At 42.3% G+C, this 16913-nt stretch overlaps 1 protein-coding gene across 3 annotated transcripts in view; it reads right to left on the reverse strand.

Moving 5' to 3' along the window:
• The window catches only part of SATB2 (SATB homeobox 2), a 166198-nt gene that overhangs the window by 30191 nt on the left and 119094 nt on the right, over positions 1-16913 (reverse strand). For all 3 annotated transcript variants that reach the window (XM_048869826.2, XM_048869827.2, XM_048869825.2), the window contains 2 exons: positions 15630-15785; positions 1878-2075 (listed from right to left, as the gene is read on the reverse strand). In XM_048869826.2, coding sequence (XP_048725783.1) covers positions 1878-2075; positions 15630-15785 — 354 coding nt within the window. The remainder of the gene's footprint in view (positions 1-1877; positions 2076-15629; positions 15786-16913) is intronic.

Genomic DNA, 16913 nt, shown 5'->3' on the forward strand with positions numbered 1-16913 from the left:
TTAGAGTGGGGAACAGTCTCAGAACTGCCTGCAGAGGTGCTCAAAAGCACAGGAACGGAAGTAGAGAACGCGGATTGAGTGGAGAGGCAGGGGATTAGAGTGATGAACAAAGCAGTTCTAGAAAAGAACAGAGAATCCAGTAACAGAACAGAGGCTAAAGCTGAAAGTAGAAACCATGAAGCTGAAAGGCAGGATCTCCTTGCATCAAGTCTAAGCTTCTTCTCATCAGCTTCAGGGTTTTTGGCAAATAGGACACCCCCCCCCACCTAACTGCTTCTTGTCATCCCTTCTATCCTACTTCTCCAATAATACTAGCCTTGAATGGCCATTGTCCACTACCCCCCAAATCTCTCCAATTCCTTCTGCGCAATACCTTATGCATGAAAAGCTGACTCCAAACTAATCTGTAAGGCCTCTCTTCTTTTGATGACCTCCTCAAGACTTACTTCTGCTTTGACCCCCAAAAGAATGAAGGCTAGATCAAGAGGCGATGTGGAGAAATGATCATTATTCTTTAAAAAAAAAAAAAAAAAGCTTTCAACATGATTTGGAGTCATCAAGCTGTGTACATAGGTAGCCTCTATGATTCTTTCTACTGTTTCTCCCTCCACCAACAACCAACATTCCCTCCTAGCATTTTAGCCTCAGTTAGCCTCATATCTTATATCAGATTTAAGATCTCTGGAGTGGGGGGGGGTGTTATTTTTCCTGTTTTTTTTTAATTTTAATAAAGCAGCACCTAGTACAATGGTCCCTGCCAAGCTTTGGACACTACTGCAGTACAAATAATAATACCTCCTGCCCCCAGTGTTGGCTCATACCATAGGACAGTAAAGCACTGGTTTGAATTTACCTGTGGTAATGGTGCGCATGAGGATTGTAAGGTGGGAAAGTACTCTACAATTCTTTCCAGTTCTCATTTCACATTAGTCCTGATCTGCTACATGTTGCTGTCTCAGTTCTAGCCTCTCTTGACAGCCAGATGACTCTTGGTTTTGTGATGTGTATAAATATCTACTACTCATTTTCATTTATGTTTTGAAGCAAGGACCTCAGAGATGAAAGTCTGGTAGTATTTCACTCAGTTCCCTTCTTTTTCTGTGCATGTGTATGTCTATTTACCAGTAGAACATCTTCTCATTTCACTAAGAACAACTAAGACAAGGCTAATATAAAGTTGCAAAGAACCAAAATCTAGGGCATGAGTCAGGAATGAAGCCTACAAACATGCAGATATCACTGAGGAGGGTTCTGAAATGAAGTTCCGCTTTCAAGGAAATGTTCACCCTGCTCAGCAAACACACATGTAGCTGATATTTCCAAAGCACAGCTTCTCCAAATGTTTTACTTTTTAGACCACTTCACACGGGACATACCCACTCATGGGCCACCTCTCCTCCCAACACCCCATATCTTCTGTGGTATTAGCGGTCTCTTTCTAATGATGGATGCTACAAGCATTTTTGGATAGTGGAGCATAGTTTGAGAATCTCTGTCAGAAGCTGTGAGAACTTTGTGGGTTGAGCGCATCTACTCAAGTTCCCAGTCCACTTTCCAGCTACACACACACACACACTCTACGAGAAATTTGTTTTCAAGGAACATACTTTGGATTATTACTCAGAGCCATAATACTAAATCACAAAAATTTAGATTAGGTAGGTCCCAAAATACCACCAGCTCTTCTTCCTATTGAGTCTTACCCTCACTTATTGCCAGTGTAAGTAGTTTGTTTTGACCTCTTCTTTGGTAACCTAACATACACATACACACACACAACCAGCAAGCCCCATGGTAGCTGGAACCAGTTGCTCTTTTCTACCTCGGGCAGCTGTTGCAACACAAAGAACCACTGAATGGGAGGTTAGCGTTCTGACCTGCACAGGCTCAGGAGTGAGCTGGACAACGTGCTGCATGCGCTCGCTGTGGTGATGCCTGGACTCTTCCTCATAGATCACATCCCTCTCATGCTGGGGAAGGTTCAGGAAGCGGCGGATAGTGCAGAGGTTTTCCCACAGGGTGCGATTTTCCGGGCTTGGGTTCTCTTTCCAGCGGAGCAGCTCACACAGCCATCCCTGCACCAAAAGGGTTAGAGTAGTTAACTTGTCGAGCACTGATGAAGCAGATGTGAAATGAACTTCAGCTATCTTGCAGGCTTTGCTGATACACTGTTTCAAGTTCTGTTGCCTTGATCTGTCATGGAAGCCCCCCTGATTTCCACAGATTTAACTGGGTTTAACTGTGGCAAACCAGGGTTGCCATAAATCAATGGTTTCAGAGTAGCAGCCATGTTAGTCTATATCTGCAAAAAGAAAAGGAGGACTTGTGGCACCTTAGAGACTAACCAATTTATTTGAGCATAAGCATTAGTCATCACTTAGCAATACACAGCAAGGGGAGTGATGTCGTGGTCTGGAAAAGGTTGAGAACCACTGATTTATTGCAACACTTAACAATACATCAAGGGGAGGGTGGTTGTGGCCCCTGACATCTGCTAGTGACCAACTCAGAAGTCCTGTCCCCACACACTAAATGAAAACTTTTGATAAAAAATACCAACAAGTAAAAACTCTTTGATTAGCTCTTGCTACATAATATCCGCTCCTCCAATTCAGATCCCAAAATAAAACTTGACCAGGTGTAAATAATCAAGTGCCTGTTTTATAAAGGAAGATTAAGCCTTATGGAAAAATCCTATCAAATTTAATGAGAATGAGACAAATAGGGCTCTGTAGGAATTACTCTAAAAATCTATGGACAATGATATCTGCTGAAGAGATTTCTAAACCAACCTATATAGTGTAATATTGGATAATGATATCCCTGCTCTATACTTCTATAGGTTAGCTTGAAATTCTATAGAAAAGCTAGCAGTCTGTTAAATACTATAGGGCTTCTCCATAAGGGCCAAGAAACAAAGGTTCCCAGAGAGTGAAAAGTGTGCACTCCAAGAAAGGAGCTGACTGTAAACCATAAAGAATACTGCAGGGCAAAACAACAAGGCTTATTAATGGCATTCACACACCTGGCCCCGTGTGTGCACTGAGTGTGGCTGTCTGTGACCTTGGGCCCTGCGCAGGTTAACTATAACTGCACCTGCAAGTATCTGAAAGTTGGCTCAGTTCACACCTGCAGGCAGATGTATCCTACTTAGCATTGAGGATATGATTTCTTTCTTGTGCCTGTGCAAGAGAAGATGCAATGCAAATGATGGAGTATATGAAAATAACGCCAAGGATGCTGTCAACGTGGCTTACTGACTCTTGTCAAAATATTTTACCTAGTCACTTTATAACCTAATCATTTCCAAGCTACAACTCGGCATTTAGACACCATTTTGACAGGCACCTTAAAATACCTAAAAGATAGACAGCTAGATCGATGTTAAATGCAGAGAACAGGAAGTAGCCCAGGTTGCATATTTCCAAGCTGTAACCAAAGAAAACTTAATAGGCCGGTTCATTAAAGACCCATACAGTCCTTCCTAAAAAAGGAAAGATTTTTATATAACAACTTGTAAGCCAGTGATGACTCCTAATGTGCATTGTAAAACCCCCATATGATATCGTAAGTGTTGTTTGTCTAACTCTCCACTGTGTCTTCTGCCTTCACCCCCTCCCCCCCGCCCCAAAAAGGAAGATTTGATTATCTCCGCTGCATCAGCCAAGACAGCAACACCAGCTGTTCTCATTGTGCAGCCTCTTCCTCACGGCCTACATGTTAATAACCTGATCATTCCATTTTCTCCTTCAACTGCCGGCTGCAGCACAGCGAAGAGACAAAAACCCAGGCCCATCTGCAGCAGCTGTAGGCACTGAACTGTGAAGCCACTGGGGATTTATAAACTAATCTGTAACACAACACTGCCTTGTTTTTACAAGTGAGAGGCCACATTTGTGCAGACCTGATCTTTTCTTGCAATAAACTGGGGGTTGGGGGGGGGATGAAAACAATATATCTAATCATTTGCTTGGAAAATATATAGATATTTTTAAAGTATTTTACTTGGTATTTAGCTAAGCTCAGAGTCAGGTGATGGCTGAATTTCTAATACAGTTCTCCTCCATCCAAAATAACACCCAAAACTTTGTATCTTAAAAAAGAAAGAAAAAAAATCTTCCAGACCCAAAGTATTTTCTCAGGGGTTCCTTTGTACAAAGAAAACAATTTTTGAAATGGAAAATAAACCATCTGTGGAAAAAATAAGCTCCTATTTCTCCATCCTTTTTACTGATCTGAATAAGTCTCCAACTGGACTCTTTCAAATGTTTCAAGCAGGTATGTTTAACATCTCCCGAGGGATGCTGTAGCATGAAGACCAATCATTAAACAGAAAATAAAAACAAAAACCTACATCTGTTAAAAGACAGAGTTCTGAGAGATACAGACCTTAAAGATGAGAACACCTGCTGTTCTGATGGAGGTAGGAGTTGCATTGTGGGAAGCCCTAATTTGAAATGAGACAGGTGACAGCTGAGTGGTACCATCGCCACGGATGAAACTTGGAATGTCTAGCACAACACTCATTGCTGCATTTTGATTTATAGGCACCGTTATAATCTGCGCTCATTACAATCACTTAGAACAACACTACAGGCCTCATTATGGACTGCGTGCTCTCTGCCATTAGTCTTTAAGGAGTATAGGGCTCAATTTGCCCAGCAACATGCGAGGTCCTGACCTTGGAGCTATTAGGGAGAGGATTAGACTGCAGTGTGACCATGTGTGCAGACATGAGCAAACCAAATTAATTTCTGGCAAAGGAAGGCACCAGGCAAAGACCCTGTCCTTAGGACACCTGAGAACTTCTCAATTCCCCAATGGAGATACGCTAATGGTGTGTTTAAGGGAGCCCAGTTCTGAAGGTAAAGCACATTCATGGTATTTAGAGGAATATTAATCCAGCTTCCCTACAAAGTATTTGCTTGGCTGATCAGATTAAGGGATCTAGCCTTCAACAGCACCCCTCCCCCCCAGCAGGCCCCAAGAAATCTGTGATACTTCACAGGCTCAGACATATTGCACCATGTGTACCCAGCTGCTACAATAATTAGCTTATGAATGTATCAGCTGGTTCTGTGATTTTTATAAATAATAACTAACCCACAGTGCAGAAAGATTTTCATGAGCCTAATATTAGCAAGAAATTGCAAGGTGCTCCTACCTCTGAATTGTCATTGTGCTAAATGCCCTGTTTACGCTCATGTTTTATACTACTGGATTTCCCTCTGATGCCATTTATAAATATTTATTTTGCATCAGCAGTGGCAATTTTTTTGTGTCAGCTTTCTTCACAACAGTCATTATTTGTTTCCCCCTCCCCTTCACCCTCTATTGCACTTGTACACTTATCTACATCAAAACTATTCTTTCACACGCTCTTTTTCTATCCCTCTATTTATTCAAGCATTCATTCACTCGCCTATCTATTTGGGATTATCTATCCATCTACAGGATCTGTTATTAGGTAGCAGCATAGCTAATATGTCAGAAAACACTAAGCCATTACCACACAAACATACACATTCACCCCTTTATAATTGCAAGTAAACCCTCTCTAGGTAAAGATGAGGAGTCTGCACTGGGGTTTTGGATTTTTTTCATTTAAACAATCTTAGCGTGCCATCCAAGGAAGTTTTGCAGTACCAGGCAAAAAGAAAAAAAAAGTGTAAATGTCAAATAAAACAGTGACAGATGACAGTATTCTCTATTGAATAGCACCGTTTCTTCGTGCATGTTCAATGAGAACTCATGAATTATTAATAAACAAATCTCCTCTTTCTGTTAAAAATCTCAGATTGGGTGTTTGGTGGATTTTGTTGTTGTTGTTTTGGGGGTGGTTTTGTGGTGGTTGTGTAGTTCTGTATATGTTACATGGCGCTTTCCAGGAGAATTATTTTCATTTAAGAAATGCTGATTCAGGCGTTCACAGAGGTATGGCAGTTCATGCTGATTTTCATCCGCGGTTTGATTTATTGGGAAAGAGGAGTGGGGAACAAAAAATTAGAGAAACCAAAAGGGAGATTCTACCCCATCCTCATTTACCTCACTGACCCAGAATGCCTGAGCTACTTTTCAGTGTGCTTACTAGTGAAGCCAGCTTAAACGAACCTATTGAGAGACTGAAAAATTACATACTCTTCACAGAGATGTCTCCTCCCCGAGCTCCTGATGCTCCTGCCCATGCACATGTTGAGTGGTACTCTACTATGCAAGCAGACCCAGTGATTTCAACGGTGTTACCAAGGGAGGGTGATACTAGTCAAGGTGAATAAGGATGGCAGAATCTGGCCTTCAATGTCTGCCTCTCACGTTCTTAAACCGGGCAATGTCTTCCATTAAAAATAAGAGGAGGAAAAACACCACAATTAAAGGATGCTTTTGGCTCTATGTTCAGGCACACCCAGTACTTGTGGTTACCAATGAATTTTGCTAATAAATTCTTTACTTTCACCCCAAAACCTGAACTTAAATTGGGCAGAGCTCTAAATGCATCTTGTTAAAAGGAACTGTAAAGAAGAGCTGGCCTCTGTTTTTGCTGTTGTTCCAATCAAAAAGGATGAAGATTTTCTAGGCATTTTATTAGATAAAACAAATAATATCATACTAATGTCCTATTTTCTCTCTCTCTCCCTCCCCTAATCAAATACACTTCCCATAGCAAAACAAAAAAAACTGCAGGAGGCCAACCTTTCCCACTGTGTTTTTATGCTGTTAAACGAACAGCCCGCTTGCTACACTAAAGCATTTAGGCTTGGTGCACTCGGAATCCCCTCGAGGGATGGGTTAGTTGGTTCAACAAATGTAAGCCCTATTCGCTGTCACTTATCATTGATCCCTTTTTAGCGGCTTGACCCTTTTACTTTTGTAATACTTAACATAGCACGGGGGAGGGAGGAGGAGGAGGTTAAGCAAAACGGAAGCCAGGGGTATCAGAGGCAGATAAGATTAGGGTTAGAAAAGTTTAAGAAGGTGCACACAAAGACCCCCAATGTTCTATGCAGGCACAGCCCCACTTGTAGTCAATATAAGAGCTATGAAAGCTTAGGTGAAAAGTCCAGACTTAGACATATTGGTCTTGAAGCCAGTGGCTACGTTCCTAGAAGTATGTCTATGGATGTCCACAATAGAAACAGGCAGCTGGCTGCCCAGCCTAACTTATTTAGACACAGCATAGATGCATGCACAGGATACTGACATGCTTTCAGCACTGATCAGGCCTTATTGCAGGCATGTAATTAAACTGATTCTGTGCTTCCTGGTGTTCAGTTTTAAAAAAAAAATAATTTGAGAATTTTCTACACTGACATTTTCCAGGGATTCCTGTGAATGTATGAGTAGGCAAATGAAGAGTTTTTAGTGAGAGTGAGTCAAGATTCCGCTCAAAATAAATGTAAAAGGCCATTTCCTCACCCACATCATCAGTGCAGAAAATGTCAACATATGTGACAAAAAAAAATAAAAGCAACATTTGATGTATGTCTTGAAAGATTTTTTTTTTTTAATGTTACGCCATTAGCCACAGAAATATCACTTTCTAAACGGAATCGCATGAATTCCCTGGACCAAACTTTCAGAAGCGCAGAAAGCATTCTTCTCTTCACTTGGCTGGGACTCTTCCGCAGTGCGAAATGAGCCAGATAATATTCAGCTCTTGTTCCTTAGTCGCCAAACTCTCTTTCCATGAATCCAATAAGTGTCTATTAAAATAAATAAACCCCTAATGATTCGAGATAACCTAATCAAGAAAGCTGAAATGGATAAAAGACTAACTAGAATGGAGAGTTCTGTCACGGGCTTCAATGAATTCTTGATGAGGAGGTCACCTGAACCTTAAAAGCTTTACACAGTGCATTTTGTTCCAGTTCAAGGTTAATAATTTTATACCTTGAATTTACTAACGAAAACTGATCAATATTTTTTCCTCTTCCAAAATTTCAGACTAAACACTAAATCATTGGCTTTACATAGTAACTTCAAATCCTGGCATATTCCTAGATTAATAGAAATGAAGTTTTTTGCAGTTCCTGGTACTATATTCCTGAATAAAAGGGACATTGAAAGATTCTGTGTATTTAGGTTCCCAGAGTTCAAAAGAGCACAACACTGAGGATATCTCCTGTAGGAGAATAAGACTAGTCAGTGGTTAAGACAATGGACTGGAACTCTTGTGACTTGGGTTCCCAGCTTTACCAGAGATTTTTTGTGTGACTTTGGGCAAATCAGTTAATCTGTGCACCTCAGTTGTAAAATTGGGATAATATTTCCCTACCTCATGGAGTTGTTGTGAGGATAAATTCATTATGTCTGTGAGGTACTCAGTAACTATGTGTAATGGACATATAAGTGTCTAAACAGATTGTAGAGAAGATTGTAGAGAAGACACTGGTGTCTAAGGGCTTGTCTATACTTACAGCTAAATTGGCACTGCTGCAATTGACGCAGCAGCGTCAATTTAGCAGGTCTGGTGAAGACCCGCTAAGTCGATGGAAAAGCGCTCTCCTGTTGATGTCTGTACACCACCTCTCTGAGAGCGTCTCCTATCGACACAGCAGTAAGTCAATCTAGGTTACAGCAACTGAGTTAGTGTAACTTAGGTCGACTTACAGCTTTAGTGTAGACCATCCGTAAAGGTACACAGAGAATTTAAGATCACTGGCTCAGGGGCTTATCTTTTTATGTTTGCCATATGATCTTATGGTATTGTAAAAGAATAATAATACCAAACTATGAATCAAATGGGTGTGCATCACACACTGAGATTCATAAGCACCATAAAGGTTCTCTGGAACTACAGTGATATATATATACACACACACACACACACACACACACACACAAAATGAACATCTGAGTTCGGACATACCCTTCCAGTGCATTACACTGTAGGATATATGTGACCTGTTGTGCATGTTCATTAACAGCTAATTAGATGCTCACTTATAGGATTGTGGAGGGGTACAAAATATATCTATAATTATTTAAATGAGAATCACCTTACCATACTAAATATAGCCTCATAGAGTTGAAGAGGAGAGAGAAAATGATAAAAGCAGGGAGTTTCTGGAGTTAACCACACCCCCGTGTCCTTAACTCAACCTCTTTATTCCTAGGTCTTATGGAATCTTTGATCCTTTCTCAGAGGAGGACTGCAGCACAGTAAGCTATGTCTACACTGCCGCTGAAGATGTAACTTCCTTCTCAGGTAGACATATACACGATACCTTTGATGGAGCTAGCATGCTAACAATAGCAGAATAGACAGGCTGCACGGGCAGCAGGACGGGCTAGCTGTCCCAAGTACGCACGTTGGGTTTCAGATGGGATCGTACTCAGGTGTGACCATGGCTACACTGCTATTTTTAGCATGCTAGCTCAGGTATGTCTACCCAAGCTGGATATGACACCTCCAGCTCCAGTGTAGACATACCTGTGTTTGCCCTATTGCATGGGTTCTCAATCTGGGACTCAAACCTGCCCTGGCCATATTGCTAAATGGGAAGGGGGGCCAAATAAATCCCAGCTAGATGGCAGGAGTTTCCAGTACAGAAAAGAGGGCTCTGCTTTGGGAAACACTGAGAAACGCTCCATGGCCTGCAGTAGTTTCCTTGCATTTCATCTCAACATCACTAGCCTAGTTTTTTGTACTTAATTTTCCTGGGTTTTATTTATGTTTTTAAAACTGTGTAAGCATAGAAACATATTGGGCCTGAATCTGCTCTTAGCTACACTTGTGTAAGTCAGAGATGCTCAGTTACGTTTCTCCTGATTTATACAGGTGTGAGTGAAAGCAGGTATTGGCCTCTCGTACGTCAGAAAATCAGGCCATAAATGCCTGTATTTAAACTGCAAAGGATCAAACTTTAGATAAAAATATACACATAATGAACATAAATGGTTGTTAAGTAGAAAGTCTGAGATTAATGATCTCAGAACTGAGATCATTACAGGGGTTAAATTCCTTAAAGAAGGCTATCACCACATTGTCTTTGCACCTTTCCCTTTTTGAAGCCCCGCACCTTTCATTTACCCTGATTTCCAAACACCACAATCTGTGTTCTCCTAAGAACCCAAAACCCTCACTCCTCTAGCTGCTAAACCTAACCTGCAACGGGATTTAAGAACAGAGATGGATGGGTATTAAATTAGAGGCCAATTCATTCCACCAGTGGATAATCCAAATTAAAGCAGCCACTTTCATTGGGTACCAACTCTTTCTCCAGGAAGAGGGCAAAAGAAATGGGTCCCGCTGGCTCCTAGCTGTGTGAGAGGCAGCTCAACATTAAGGATTTTTTTTTTTAAACGTCAGAACATCCCTGTCTGATACTCACCGTCAGTTAACACTGTGAAAATCTCACAGTCATAGGTATTGCGGTTGAAAGAACAAGAGCAACTGCCTTACTAGTAAACTGGACTGATCCCAGTGGTCAGAGTTGGGGAAGAGGGAAAATAACAGGGGAAGCTTATGCAACACTACAAAGCAAGCCTGACCTGGGGAGAACAGCAAAGGAATGAACCTTGGAGAAGAGTGCAATCAGACTCTCCTTTAATATTCTCTCTCTCTTTCTTTCTTCTCTCTTTCAAATATTATTCCCCCTGCAAATATAGGGATTTTCCAGAGCACTGTGAGTGGCATTACTCCCATGGAAATCAATGGTAATGCTTACAGTCATTCAAGGAGAGCAGAGTTAGGCTACACAGAGTGAAACCCATTGCTAGTTCTTAAATGAATGAATGTAAGGTTATTTGCTGAGAGTCCCAGCGCGCATGATGGGGGAGGGAAGGGAATATCCCACACAAGTGAACCAATCATTTGCTTTCCTTTTTTCCTAGCCCCTCGAATTCAGGCCAAGTCGTGTTCAATGTCACCCCCACAGCAGGCGCTGACATCACATTAGCTGGGGAATCTTACTGGAGCACACAGCTAGTCTATGGGTGTGGTCAGTAAAGGGTCTTCAGGAAAAGAGGAGGTGCAGCACACTTCTATTTCTATTTTAAGATGACCCATCACTCTCACAGATCTTGGGAGACAGGCCAGTCCTTGCCTACAGACAGCCCCCCAACCTGAAGCAAATACTCACCAGCAACCACACACCAGAACCACTAACCCAGGAACCTATCCTTGCAACAAAGCCCGTTGCCAACTGTGTCCACATATCTATTCAGGGGACACCATCACAGGGCCTAATAACATCAGCCACACTATCAGAGGCTCGTTCACCTGCACATCCACCAATGTGATATATGCCATCATGTGCCAGCAATGCCCCTCTGCCATGTACATTGTCAAACTGGACAGTCTCTACGTAAAAGAATAAATGGACACAAATCACATGTCAAGAAGTATAACATTCATAAACCAGTCGGAGAACACTTCAGTCTCTCCGGTCACTCGATTACAGACCTAAAAGTCGCAATATTACAACAAAAAGACTTCAAAAACAGACTCTAACGAGAGACTGCTGAATTGGAATTAATTTGCAAACTGGGTACAATTAACTTAGGCTTGAATAGAGACTGGGAGTGGATGAGTCATTACACAAAGAAACTATTTCCCCATGTTTATTCCCCCCCCCCCCCCCAACTGGTCCTCAGACGTTCTTGTCAACTGCTGGGAATGGCCCACCTTGATTATCACTACAAAAGGTTTTCTTCTCCCTTCCCTGGCTCTCCTGTTGGTATTAGCTCATCTTAAGTGATCACCCTCCTTACAATGTATACCTTCAGATCAGCGGCACTGCTATGGGTACCCGCATGGCCCCACAGTATGCCAACATTTTTATGGCTGATTTAGAACAACGCTTCCTCAGCTCTCGTCCCCTAAAGCCCCTACTCTACTTGCGCTATATTGATGACATCTTCATCATCTGGACCCATGGAAAAGAAGCCCTTGAGGAATTCCACCATGATTTCAACAATTTCCATCCCACCACCAACCTCAGCCTGGTCCAGTCCACACAAGAGATCCACTTCCTGGACACTACAGTGCTAATAAACAATGGCCACATAAACACCACCCTATACCGGAAACCTACTGACCGCTATTCCTACCTGCATGCCTCCAGCTTTCACCCTGACCACACCACACGATCCATCGTCTACAGCCAAGCTCTGCGATACAACCGCATTTGCTCCAACCCCTCAGACAGAGACAAACACCTACAAGATCTCTGTCAAGCTTTCTTACAACTACAATACCCACCTGCAGAAGTAAAGAAACAGATTGATAGAGCCAGAAGAGTTCCCAGAAGTTACCTACTACAGGACAGGCCTAACAAAGAAAATAACAGAACGCCACTAGCGGTCACCTTCAGCCCCCAACTAAAACCCCTCCAACGCATTATTAAGGATCTACAACCTATCCTAAAGGATGACCCAACACTCTCACAAGTCTTGGGAGACAGGCCAGTCCTTGCCTACAGACAGCCCCGCAACCTGAAGCAAATACTCACCAACAACCACATACCACACAACAGAACCACTAACCCAGGAACTTATCCTTGCAACAAAGCCCGTTGCCAATTGTGCCCACATATCTATTCAGGGGACACCATCACAGGGCCTAATAACATCAGCCACACTATCAGAGGCTCGTTCACCTGCACATCCACCAATGTGATATATGCCATCATGTGCCAGCAATGCCCCTCTGCCATGTACATTGGTCAAACTGGACAGTCTCTACGTAAAAGAATAAATGGACACAAATCAGATGTCAAGAATTCTAACATTCATAAACCAGTCGGAGAACACTTCAATCTCTCTGGTCACGCAATCACAGACATGAAGGTCGCTATCTTAAAACAAAAAAACTTCAAATCCAGACTCCAGCGAGAAACTGCTGAATTGGAATTCATTTGCAAATTGGATACTATTAATTTAGGCTTAAATAGAGACTGGGAGTGGCTAAGTCATTATGCAAGGTAGCCTGTTTCCTCTTGTTTTTTCCTACCCCCCCCCCCAGATATTCTGGTTTAACTTGGATTTAAACTTGGAGAGTGGTCAGTTTAGATGAGCTATTACCAGCAGGAGAGTGAGTTTGTGTGTGTTTGGGGGTGGGGGAGAAGTGAGAAAACCTGGATCTATGCAGGAAATAGCCCGACTTGATTATGTAAAGAGTTGTCACTTTGGATGGGCTAGCACCAGCAGGAGAGTGAATTTGTGTGGGGGGGTGGAGGGTGAGAAAACCTGGATTTGTGCTGGAAATGGCCCACCTGCTGATCACTTTAGATAAGCTATTACCAGCAGGACAGTGGGGTGGGAGGAGGTATTGTTTCATATTCTCTGTGTGTATATAAAGTCTGCTGCAGTTTCCACGGTACACATCTGATGAAGTGAGCTGTGGCTCACGAAAGCTCATGCTCAAATAAATTGGTTAGTCTCTAAGGTGCCACAAGTACTCCTTTTCTTTTTGCGAATACAGACTAACACGGCTGTTCCTCTGAAACCTCCTTACAGTGTGTATGATAACACCCATTGTTTCATGTTCTCTGTGTATACAAATCTCCCCACTGTATTTTGCACTGAATGCATCTGATGAAGTGAGCTGTAGCTCACGAAAGCTTATGCTCAAATAAATTTGTTAGTCTCTAAGGTGCCACAAGTACTCCTTTTCTATTTCAGGGACAATCACTTATTCGTCCGCACTCCTCAGTGCCCCGTGTAAGACAGTTCCCACACTCCCGCAGCATGTCATGGTAGCTAGGACCTCTCAGCACGGTGAATGCTGGAGCACCACAGGGAGTGGGCAATGCTGCCTTGGCAGGGCTGTGAAACCAAACAAACATCAGCTCAGAATCCCTTCTGAACTGGCTGCTGTGGGGGACGTTCAACACAACCTTACATTTAGTTCATTCCAGACAAGAGTATTCGTGGGTCCTCTTTTAACCTTCTGCTTCACACTTTCAAACTTTGCGTCTTTTTTTTCTTTTTTTCAAGTGGGACAGGAATGGGCTTATTTTCATTTCAGGAGAACGGCTGGTGTTCAGTTCTGCCAGGGGAGGGCTCAGTTGCTGCTCATTTTAAGCATTTGAACTGGCACAGACTGACGCTGGTGAGCCACCCAAATTATTTTTGGGTGGTTCGGTGCCTCTATTTCAAGATTCCTCTGGGTAAAATGACAGGAAGTTTGCAGGCAATTTTGAGCCAAACCTCAGAGAGACTGGTTTTCAGTCTGTGCTAAAAGCTCCTTATTAAAAACTGGCCTGTCCGGACTGTGTGTGTAACTTTGATATTTGCATGAATCAAAGAATAAGGGGCACGTTTGCAAAATCAATTGTGCAGGTTTTATATTTACTGCACGTTTACCACATATGTCATTTATTACACAGTGGAAAACCGTTAAATGCACAGTAGTTGTGCCAAGTGGCATTATGCTTTTAACAGCTTTATTCGTTTAACAGCTCCAGTTCTCATTATATTTTGCCATGTGGTATATGAGATTTTTATGCATTTAACAGTTTAAAAGGGTTCCATGGTATTTTCCTTTTATGTATTTCATATTGTGCCTGTGTGTGTGTTGGGTTTTTTGGGGGGTTGTGAGCTGTAACCCAAGCACCTCCACATAAGACAGCAAAGGGAAATAACAATTAAGAAGGGAAAGAGAAAATGAAGAAAGGGGAAAGGAATCAGCCTATGCCAGGATATAAATACATATATGAGTAAGGCTCTTAGAATGGTATCAATGGCTTTTAATGCCTTGTTTAGATGCCTTTCAACATTTTCATCAGATTTATTTTACTTCAGTTTGAACAGTATTGTTTTATTGCCTGAAGGAAAGGAAAATATATTTATATATTTTACGAGTAGAGAGCGTGCACATGGGTAACACCGCCCCGCCCCCCTGCGGTTGATGCCATCTCATAACAAAACTGCCCCTTTCACACAGACTTAAACATATCCCTCTTAATAGTCACCAACGCACTCACTGTCCGCCCTATACCAAACTCTGTCCCCCACTGTCTCCATAAAACTATTCTGGTTGGGGTTTGTTTGCGTTTTTTTGGTAAACAGCTGGATAAAATTTCCATTTCATTGATTCCTACAAGAATTTTAGCCCCACTTTGAGTTCCCCAGTATGAATTTTTTGCATCCAAGGTGAGAGCTAGTCTAAGTGAACTAAGTGTTAGCCCTTCTCCCCCAACCCCTCCTTGTACAATGGCAAGGACAGATAGTGAATTATTTAAAAGGCAATACTGTACACAGTATATACTGCACATAAAACAAGAAATATCTGCCTCAGATGCAGTTTCCCATTGGTTTCCCACAGTTAGGCATTTAAGAAAAATAAAGAATTTATCTCCCAAATGAGGAGGAGCTTTGGAGGGTCCTTGTTCCACTACCAGAAATTTTAGGTTACGTACCACAGTGGGGAGGGAGGTATGTGCATCTGAGTGAGAGGGCCCCAATATGTACAAAACCAGTACCAACTACATGGGATTGTGAGCTGGTCCCTTTTCCAACCTGTTTTAAAAGGAAAAGGAAACCAGCAGGGAGGCAAAAGACAAAACATGACAGGTTCCCCAGAGATTATTATTATTGCAGGAACAGATGTATTTTTATTGGTGGGAGGGAGAAGGAGAAGGGTCTAATCCCAGCCCCAGAATTTGCTCTTTTAAAAAATCACTCACCTGACTTTTATTGGCAGCCACTTTGGCAAACAGGGCCTGAGACACCTTGGCCCTTTTCATCTCCTGTTGGATCTCGTCATAAATGGCAGCTGTGATGTTGACGTTGGCGCCGTCCACCTTAATGGGGAGGTCTGTTGTCGGTGTTGAGGTTTTGGCCTACCAAGAGACCATGAAAATAATAATTAAAAAAGTGCTGCTTTCAGCCCAGCCATCTGTGCAGAAATTATCAAAGGATTTCAGTCAGCTGATGCCAAACTGCATTAGCTACAGAGGGACACTTCCTGTCCATTATTCTAATCAGGTTAATTGTGATTGGAAATAATTGCAATGCATTCCTATAGGACGTGCAGGGCCCTGTCAACCCTCCCTCTCTCTCCCACAGCATGTTTATTGAACAGCTCAAAGACGGGATAGGTAGCTGGGGCTCTAAGCTGCAGGCAGACAACTAAGTTTGTTCTGCCAACCTGCAAATGCAGCATATATATGGGGATATGCCTTTTTCTTTTTTTATTCTAAAAATGGCATACCTTGGAGGAAGAGCCAATTCTCCCAGAAAAAATGAGTAAATGGGTAGAGGTCTCTAAATAATAAATTATTACTCAATTTAATGCACTCCCTCAAGTCTCCCTCATTCTTTATTAAAGCTATACGTATGTCATTTGAGTATGTATGGTTTCCCATCATGATCATCATTATGCTAGCCAGCCAGTCACCTAATTTCACCTAGGAAATCAGTGGAAATGAAAAAAAAATCATTTAATAAAGCCAGGCTTTGGCATGCCTTTGATGTGCCGCCCTCATTCTCCTTAACTCATATTGCGATTTTGTGTATTCTACTGCACTCCTTTTAATTGAATGATTTCCCATCCGCTTCTGTGACAAATGAAGGACAATAATGGAGGATGCCAGCCCTTCCCCAGGCTGCGCTAACCCTAAAAGATTTGTACCAATGCAATCCACCAGGCTGCTGCAAGATTTTTATTTTAACTTCCTCAGCAGCACTAAGACTTTACTGACGAGTAACAGATCAAGAGCGATGACATGCCCTTCCACTGGTGCTTTTACAGTAGGACGCTCTGTAATCTGTGTCAGCAGCATCAGCTCCTCCGAATGCCAGCTTTCATTCATTTTCCAGAGGCTAAATAGCAGAGGTATTCGAGCTGATCTAAACTAGGTTTTAACTCTGAAACAGGTCACCCTGGAATCCCTGCACCAGAGAGGAAGATCCCTTAACGAAAAGATGAATGTCACAAGTATAAAACTGCCTGCTTGCAACTGAGGTGC

This window comes from Caretta caretta, chromosome 11 (assembly GCF_965140235.1).
Source record: "Caretta caretta isolate rCarCar2 chromosome 11, rCarCar1.hap1, whole genome shotgun sequence".
Classification (NCBI taxonomy): Eukaryota; Metazoa; Chordata; order Testudines; family Cheloniidae; genus Caretta; species Caretta caretta.